Genomic DNA, 9,386 nt, shown 5'->3' with positions numbered 1-9,386 from the left:
TTCAATATCTCTTGGTAGTATACTTAGGATTTTTAAAGTAGGGAATAATATTAAATTTATCTTGCAAGTAGAAATAGTAATAAAAACTTCTAAATAATGCTTGTATCAAAGAAGGAAACAAAAGGAAAATCACGAACTGGTACTCAGAGAATAGCCTTAAATGCATTTATTAGCAAACAAAAGGAAATGGAAGTAAATTCATTATGCTTTCAATTCAAGAAACGATTTTAGAACAGTTTAACCTAAGTTAAAAGGAACAAAATAATACAGTCAAGAAATCAAAGAAAATAAAAACAAAAACGTGATCAAGAAACATTAATCGCTGGTTCCTTTAAAAGACCAGTAAAACAGATAAAGTTCAACAATATAATTAAGAAAAGAGAGACAAGGGATACATAAATAAATAGCATTAGAAATCAAATACGGCTTCCGCCCGGCATGCCGGACCGCGCATGCGCCGTCGGGAGCGTCGCGCGCGCCCTGTCGCGTAGCCGGCGCTACGTGTGCGCCCGGGACGCGGACGCAAGCCGCCGACGGAGGAGGCCGTTTAACTACGGTGGGTTTCTCTCTTCGCGTTAAATCTCCCCTGCTGTGCAGCCTCGTGCCGCGTAGGCTCCCGTGGGACGCTCCCGTCGGACGCCTTCCGACCTAGATTGTTAATGTTATTGTTGGGAAAGGCGAAAAAGGCAGAAAGATCCCAGAATAGCTGATCCGTTGTAACGGTTGGAACTGAAGCTGGGATAGATGGGTAGCCGAAGATCATGTGCTTCGCGAGCCCAGTGAAAATCGTAGATTGGCCAGGTGCGGTGGCTCACGCCTGTTTCCCAGCGTTTTGGGAGGCGGGCGGATCACGAGGTCAGGAGTTTGAGACCAGCCTGGCCAACATGGCGAAACTCTGTCTCTACTAAAAATACAAAAAGTAGTTGGGCGTGGTGGCGGGCGCCTCTAATCCCAGCTATTTGTGAGGCTGAGACAGGAGAATCGTTTCAACCCGGGAGGCGGAGGTTGCAGTGAGCCGAGATCTCCATTGCACTCTAGCCTGGGCAGCAGGGTGAGACAGAGTCTCAAAAAAAAAAAAAAAAAAAAAATCGTAGATTAGGGTCTGGGCGCGGTGGCTCACTCCTGTAATCCCAGCACTTTAGGAGGCGGAGGTGGGTGGATCACTTGAGGTCAGGAGTTTGAGACCCGCCTGGCCAACATGGTGAAACCCCGTCTCTGCTAAAAATACAAAACAATTAGCAGGACATGGTGGTGGGCGCCTATAATCCCAGCTACTCTGGAGGCTGAGGCAGGAGAATCACTTGAACCTGGGAGGCGGAGGTTGCAGTGTGCTGAGACCGCGCCACTGCACTCCATCCTGGGCAACAATACCGAAACTCTTGTCACAAAAAAAAAAAAAAAAGAAAGAAAGAAAGAAAATCGTAGATTACAGCATAAATTGGCAAGAAATGCTGTAGCTCACCTGAGGAGCAAGAGAGAAAGAAGCAGCCGCTCCAGGTTGCTTGGTGCTGACTCTGTCTTTTTTTAAAAGGCCTCTCCATCGAAGAAAAAAATGAAAATGATGAAAACTCATTAAGCAGTTCCTCCGACAGTAGTGAAGACAAGGATGAAAAAATAAGTGAAGAATGTGATATTGAAGAAAAGACTGAAGTGAAAGAAGAACCGGAGCTTCAAACAAAAAGGGAAATGGAAGAAAGAACAGTAACTCTAGAAATCCCTGAAGTTCTGAAGAGGCAGCTGGAGGATGATTGTTACTACATTAATCGGAGGAAACGGTTAGTGCAACTTCCATGCCACACCAACATCATAACGATTTTGGAATCCTATGTGAAGCATTTTGCTATCAGTGCAGCCTTTTCAGCCAATGAGAGGCCTCGTCACCATCACGCTATGCCACATGCCAGCATGAACGTGCCTTATATCCCAGCAGAAAAGAGTGTTGACCTTTGTAAGGAGATGGTGGATGGATTAAGAATAACCTTTGATTACACTCTCCCGTTGGTTTTACTCTATCCCTATGAACAAGCTCAGTATAAAAAGGTGACTGCATCTAAGGTTTTTCTTGCAATTAAGGAAAGTGCCACAAATACTAATAGGAGCCAGGAGAAGCTCTCTCCCAGCTTACGTTTGTTGAATCCATCCAGGCCGCAGTCTACAGAGAGTCAGTCGACCAGCGGTGAACCAGCCACCCCCAAAAGGCGCAAAGCCGAGCCGCAAGCAGTGCAGTCTCTGAGGCGGTCCTCGCCCCACACCGCCAACTGTGACAGGCTTTCTAAGAGCAGCACCTCACCTCAGCCCAAGCGCTGGCAGCAGGACATGTCCACCAGTGTGCCCAAGCTGTTCCTGCACCTGGAAAAGAAGACACCTGTGCATAGCAGATCATCTTCACCTACTCCTCTGACTCCTAGCCAGGAAGGGAGTCCTGTGTTTGCTGGCTTTGAAGGGAGAAGAACTAATGAAATAAATGAGGTCCTCTCCTGGAAGCTCGTACCTGACAATTACCCACCAGGTGACCAGCCACCTCCACCCTCTTACATTTACGGGGCACAACATTTGCTGCGATTGTTTGTAAAACTTCCAGAAATTCTTGGGAAAATGTCCTTTACTGAGAAGAATCTGAAGGCTTTATTGAAGCACTTTGATCTCTTTGTGAGGTTTTTAGCAGAATACCACGATGACTTCTTCCCAGAGTCAGCTTACGTCGCTGCCTCTGAGGTGCATTACAGCACCAGGAACCCCCAGGCAGTCAATAAGTGTTGATGGTTCTGTAAGAACAACTGCTCCATCTAGCATGGTGTTCTGAGTTCCAGGTAAAAAATTAACAAGGTGGTGGGTTTTTATCCAGAGCACAAAACAAAGTGCCCACCAGGGGGCTTTGACAGAGGTGTGCCCTGTTGTTTGAGTTCCCCATGTACTGTAGTTACTCTGTTTAGAATTATTTCCTAGGTGCCTGAAAGTGTTCTGACATGACACTTGCTACTTTGTAGGCCATCTGTGATGGCAGGTAAAAAGCAACTGTGTTCACAGTGAAATGTTCATGGAAGTGTACATAGGTTAGGCCATTTCAGCAGACATTGCAGTTAGTCAGCAAGAACCACATTGTTTCGTTATTTGTTAGCATTAAACAAAATTTTTTTTGCAAATTGGTTTCATTCTCTTGATGAAGCTGAGCAACTGTCCAACAAGGTTTAGTTTGTACTTGAAAACTGCAAAGTAGTCTCAAAGTATTTTAGAGGGAATCCATATTGATGGCAAAAGAAAATTTGCAGCTATAATTTGCTTCTGACGGTTCCTTTTCTGTGAAACATTATTTTTGGTGATCTAAAGAAAGCATTGCCTTTCTTGTTTGCAATTTTACAGCCATACTTTTTTGTGTAATGTTATGGTTCCCTTTCTGTAAAATGTTCTTTTTGGTGATCTAAATAAAGCCTCTCTTGTTTGAAAAAAAAAATTAACTCGGAGTCATAACTACAGATATAATGACGATTGGAATATAAGAGAATGCTACATATTCATTTAAACCAGTAAATTTGAAAGTCTTGACAAAAATGATTACTTAGGAAAATATATATTATATAAACTGGCTCCCCCCGAAAAAGTAGGTATTCCTCATTGTGGCACCTGACAGCCCCAAAGGTAGAAATTAAAACTAACCCACATATTTATTGCACACTATGCTGACATTTTAATGTAAATTTTAGACCACATAAGCTTTAGCCTTTAGAGTCAGAAATTCCTTAGGTGCTAGCCCACAAATTGCTACATAAGAGAAAACAGAAAAGATGTCACTTTCTGCGATCCTAACAGAAAGCCCACAGAGACATATCTTCCCATTGTGGCTTCAGTAGCATCAAATAGGAAAGTGATAATACTGTGAGAGAATGACGTGCCACCCACAATATCTGAAGTACAGAGACAAAGCTGGATGTATTTTTGGTTAGTTAATTTGAGCAAAACCCGTAAGTGTCCAGATGCATTCTTCCTAGATGATCATAATTCTCTTGCATGTCCATGAAAGGATAAGGTATGTCACAAGGCTAAGAGCTTGAACTGTGCTAGTCCAAATTGAGACGTGCTGTAAGTGGGAGGTTAGAGCACTGGAGTTTGAAGACTTAATATGTAAAAATAAATGTAACATATCTCATTAATAATTTTCAGCATTGGTTAAATGTCGAACTGACAATATTTTAGATACATTGGGTTAAATAAAATGTTTTAAAAATACCTTCACCTATTTCTTTTTACTTTTAAAAAATGTTAATATTTTAAAAACTTAAAATGACCAATGTGTCTCACATTATATTTTTAATGGACAGTGATGCTCTTAAAAGTATTACCTCTATGGCATGGCATACGTCAAAAACTCATGGTCTTTTTTAGCTATTCTTTGATCCAATATCCAAGGCTTAGCTTCATGTATCCAAGTAGTTACAGGCCTCCACTAAATTAGTCAAAGCATCTTTTGGTCTTGTACTAGGATTACCTTTAAATCTGATGTTAATATATGCAGCAAATCCCTACTGTTAATAGAAACCACCCAACATTTTTTCTGCTGTTTACTAATTTGATTGTTACTCTTTCCCTCACATATTACCATATTCCTATGTACACACTCAGTCTGGCAGCCTTCTGTTACTCTTATCCAATGAAGGAGAAGCTCGTACTTGTGTTCCATTCACTCAAAAAGTATCTGTGCCCATAACCAATCTTTGGATAGTCTAAAACAAAATCCCAATTTAATGGTTTTTTCATGTTATCTTAAAAATGAATAAAAAGAGATGATACCAGGAAGTCTAGGTGGTAATTACTTTTCTTGCCCAATACTAGGCTTTACTAGAGAGTTGAATTTTATAATACAACTCTCCTAAGCTGTTGCTTGTGCAGCCAATTTGAAGGACAATTTGAAGTGAACTTAAGGATGAGTTGCCTTCGCAACTCTTAGAAAGACCCAAATAATAGCCATTTCTATAATTAAGGCTACTAATGTGAATTTAATCAAGCTACATAAAGCCAGTTTAAATTTCTCAGCCCAAATAGTAGCTATGCATAATAGAATAAGCTTGGATTTTTTTTTTTTTTTTTTTTTTGAGAAGGAGTCTCGCTCTGTTGCCCAGGCTGGAGTGCAGCCGCGCCATCTCCGCTCACTACAAGCTCCGCCTCCTGGGTTCACGCCATTCTCCTGCCTCAGCCTCCCCAGTAACTGGGACTACAGGCACCCGCCACCGCGCCCAGCTAATTTTTTGTATTTTTAGTAGAGACGGGGTTTCACCGTGCTAGCCAGGATGGTCTCGATCTCCTGACCTCGTGATCCACCCACCTCGGCCTCCCGAAGTGCTGGGATTACAGGCATGAGCCACCGCGCCCGGCCAGCTTGGATTTTATTTGGGCCAATTAAGAGATAGTCTAGGCCATCGCTAATAATACTTCCTGCTATCTGGAATAATTCTATAATACTTCCTGTATAATACTTCCTGTATCTAGAGTAATTCTATGTGACTTGGACCAATCTATGTCAAAGCTAAAAGAAAGGCAAGGTGAGCTTCTCACCAAGTTGTAGAAAATTCTTTTCTTAGGAAATCTCCCAATCCCTTCTTAATATAATATTCCTAAGTTTGTTTGTTTTGTTTGTTTGTTTGTTTGTTTTGAGATGGAGTCTCGCACTGTTGCCCAGGTTGGAGTGCAGTAGTGTGATTTCAGCTCACTGCAACCTCCATCTCCCAGGTTCAAGCAATTCTCCTGCCTCAGCCTCCCCCAATGGCTGGGATTACAGGTGTGTGCCACCACACCCAGCTAATTTTTTTGTATTTCTAGTGGAGATGGGCTTTCACCATGTTGGCCTGGCTGGTCTTGAACTCCTGACCTCAAATGATACACCCATCTCGGCCTCCCAAAGTGTTGGAATTACAGGCGTGAGCCACCGCGCCCAGCCTATATGTTTTTTTTTTTAATCTCACAATTGTTTGAGATCTGTTGTTAGAGTCTTAAATGATTTTGTGCAGCTACTGTCCTGACAGGTGATTCAATGAAATATTCAAAGATGAAATAAGAATGAAGTTCTGCTGATCAATGTTCAGACTGAAAATACGATCTTTGCAAATGAAACCTCTTCTTCAGAAAGAATCATTTATAGTGGTAAAGAGGTGGATAATTTTTTTGATTCTTTCTTGTAACTTTGGCTGAATGAGAACAAAAAGAGGAGACTGAGAAGAAAAAGGGTTCCATGGACCTCTCCGAGGACTCAGCAGTCTCACATGAGTACCCACACTTACACAGACTGCACCAGCCCCTGACACCACTGAAACTCCACGAATCCTGAACACCACACTCTTCAAAACTCCACCTACTGTCAGCAGAACAGATCAGCATTTGAATAGGCAGGCCAAGGAAAGAAAATCACCCTCACCAATGTGGGGGGCGCATGGCCTAATCTGTTGAGAACCCCTGAATAGGACAAAAAGGTAGAGGAAGAGTGAGTTTGCTTTCTCCTTGAGCTAGGATATCCATCTTCTGCCTTCAGACATCAGAGGTCCTGGTTCTTGAACGGAACCACACCACCACCTTTCCTGGACCTCCACCTTGCAGACGGCAGATGATGGGACTTCTTGGCCTCCATAAACACATGAACCCATCCCTCAAAATAAATGTCTATCTATCTATCTATCATCTATCTATCTATATCATATTGGTTTTGTTTCTCTAGAGAACTCTGGCTGATATGTAGAGATTGTTTCCTAAAGAAAAAAAAAATATTCATCTGATGAAGACACCCTGTTGGAATTTAGGAAAGGGTTTAGGATTGTTACAAATTTCCACTACCTGGATGGTTTTAGTAAGTCGAGACAGACGAAGTTTATTTGCCCTCAAGGCTTCTACAATTTATTGCATACCTCAAGTTTGTCTCTTTGACAATCTGGCACAATAAGACATTTTTAGTTTAAAACCAAATTTCTCATTTTTCTCTTCTTGCTTTCGGTCAATGTGCCTTCCTTATTCTTTTCAGCCAACTTTAAAATTTGATTCTGAAGGGGTGATGTTCTATGGAAGTAGGATTTATTGTAGATACAGGGCCATGCATATCAAAAGAGGAACTACATCATTGTCCATCTGTAAACAATTCTCCTCAGAAGATTAGAGAAAGGACAAGGAACTTGGGGGTGCTAATAGCTCCTCAAGAGTAGCACCCTCAGTAGAGGGCATTGGCTCTTCCAATGTCTTTCTCCTCAAAATCTACAGGTGTCCTTATTTATACCCTCATGATTCTTAGAGACTACAGAGGCTCTTAGAGTCTTGTTTTTATTTGGGGGACCAGTTGTTTCATTTATAGAGCTGTATATTTATTTTTATTTCTAGCTTCTTTTTTTCCTATGGCTCAGTTACTTATCAGAAAATGTTACCTTCTAAATTCACGATTTTCTATATATATATATTTTTTTTTTTTTTCATTTATGGCTCCTAATTAAAATCAGAGTCCATTTTCAGCTGTTGATCCTACCCTAGAATAATGTTCAAAAGGTTCCTGGAATCCAATTTTTAAATCTTGTGTTTATTTTATGAAAATTTTCATCTTTGTCCAATTTACTTTTTAAGAGACAGATTTCTAAAATGTGTTTAATGAGCTTCCTTCTTTTTGTCTCTAAGAATTAATTATTTTTTAATTTTCAGATGGATTATTTAAAGCTTTTTCCTAACCCCTTGTTTTCAACTACTTTCCCCATTTGAGGGGCTAAAATGAAGTGAACTAGTCTGTACACATCTAGTCATTCATGAAAATAGTACATAACAAAGATCCTATTGCACATATCTGTCCATCTTCCTGAAGTATAAGAAAATATAGCATTGCTATGGACTGAATTGTGTCCCACCAAAATTTATATGTTGAAGCCCTAACGCACAAGTGACTATATTTGGAAATAGGGCCTTTAAGTATATAATTAATGTAAAATAAGGTCATAAGGATGGAGCTCTGATCCAATAGAGTTAGTGTCCTTATAAGAAGAGATACCAGATGGCTTGCTCTCTCTCACACAGTGTCTCCCCACATGCACAAAAAAGAGGTCATGTGAGCACATGGCCACCTGCAAGCCAAGACAAGAGGCTTCAGAATGAAACCTACCTTGCTAGCACCTTGATCTTGGACTTCCCAGCCTCCAGAACTGTAAGAAATAAATTTCTATTGTTTATAAGCTGGTTAGTCTATGGTATCCTGTTAATAGCACCCTGTACAGACTGTCTTTGACTCAGCTCTAAATTAGGTTTTAAATTCAACGTCTATATATCTGCCTTCTGATCTTGCACATTTACATGAATGTTCCTTTCCTGAGAAATCCCAAGGCAATACTAACTCATTTAGAAGATTGGAGGAAGGAATAAAAAGACTAGAAGGGGTACAAGTTAAAAGTTGCTTAGATCCAAACAGGGTGGGTCTCAGAAAGTTAGTGTCCTTGGACAACTTGTGTTTTCAGCTCCACCACACCAAATAAAGAAGCTGACTATTGAAAGATTGGTGTGCTTGCCTCCCAGTTTTTCTAGAGTGCCTCTTAAAATATGAATTGATTTTGACACAGCAAACTTTCCTTAAAATGGCCATTTTTTTGCCATCTTTTGCCTTTTACCTAAAAGAATGCAAGAGTAAGGATCATAATGAGACTATAGATAGAAAGAAGAATTTCTGCAGGAGTTTGAAAATTTGATACAGACAAATCCACGTAAAGAAGATGGGTCACTACAGTCGACTGTGCTACAGAGTGCACTCATGAGTGGTGTCAGAAGTTAGACCAAGCAGAAGCTAGAAATCAACGAGACTGCCAATGACCCAACAATTGTTCGACCTAAAATATAGACTGAGCAAAGAGATCTTCTTCCACAAGTTGACAAAAGTATAAATGTCATTATGAAGGTTTTGTAGGGCGCCCAAGGCTAAGTTCAACTAATTGCCTTTTCACATAATTGTCACAGGTCTAAGGAACCTCTAACCATTTGTCTTCAAGACTGGATTAGATTGAAGCAGAAAATAATCAACATATATGCATCTGTCTTTCGTGGAACACTCCCTTATATGATCAATAAACACAAGATAATCCAGGACAAAACAAAGACAGTTGAAATAAGACTGTCTACACACACACACACACACACACACAGCAAGCAGCAGGAGAATAAGCAAAGGTATTTACTAAATCTTTTATCCCCAAACCATAAGGTCTAATGATCTTATAGAAATACCTAGATCTAATTACTTTGATTATAAATCCTAGGGTAACAAATTCAGCAATGAAAGCTCAATGAAACTAGCAAGAACTCAGTGTTGAGGCTGGCTTACCTGGCAGCAGATATGAAGGATAAATGGAGTTTGGCAAAGAGGCCCAGTGAGTATACCTGTTGGCCTG

The 9,386-nt window shown here is 40.6% G+C and overlaps 1 protein-coding gene across 1 annotated transcript; it reads left to right on the top strand.

Annotated features, from left to right (window-relative positions):
• Positions 1 to 438: 438 nt before the first annotated feature.
• MSL3B (MSL complex subunit 3B) lies at positions 439 to 3,451 on the top strand. Its single transcript, XM_019022516.3, has 2 exons — positions 439 to 556; positions 1,532 to 3,451. Exons 1-2 carry the CDS (start codon positions 439 to 441, stop codon positions 2,758 to 2,760), a joined length of 1,347 nt encoding a protein of 448 aa, XP_018878061.1. The 3' UTR covers positions 2,761 to 3,451.
• Positions 3,452 to 9,386: the final 5,935 nt, after the last annotated feature.

The sequence above is a fragment of the Gorilla gorilla genome, chromosome 11 (genome assembly GCF_029281585.2).
Source record: "Gorilla gorilla gorilla isolate KB3781 chromosome 11, NHGRI_mGorGor1-v2.1_pri, whole genome shotgun sequence".
Classification (NCBI taxonomy): domain Eukaryota; kingdom Metazoa; phylum Chordata; class Mammalia; order Primates; family Hominidae; genus Gorilla; species Gorilla gorilla.
Note: the sequence above shows the minus strand (reverse complement) of the source record. Positions and strands in the feature narration are given on the sequence as shown.

Bases quoted from the DNA above. Each gene is read 5' to 3' on its own strand.
- MSL3B (XM_019022516.3), top strand. From the start codon at position 439: ATGCCGGACCGCGCATGCGCCGTCGGGAGCGTCGCGCGCGCCCTGTCG. The intron at 557-1,531 runs GTGGGTTTCTCT...TTTTTTTAAAAG, and splicing joins GAGGAGGCCGTTTAACTACG to GCCTCTCCATCGAAGAAAAA.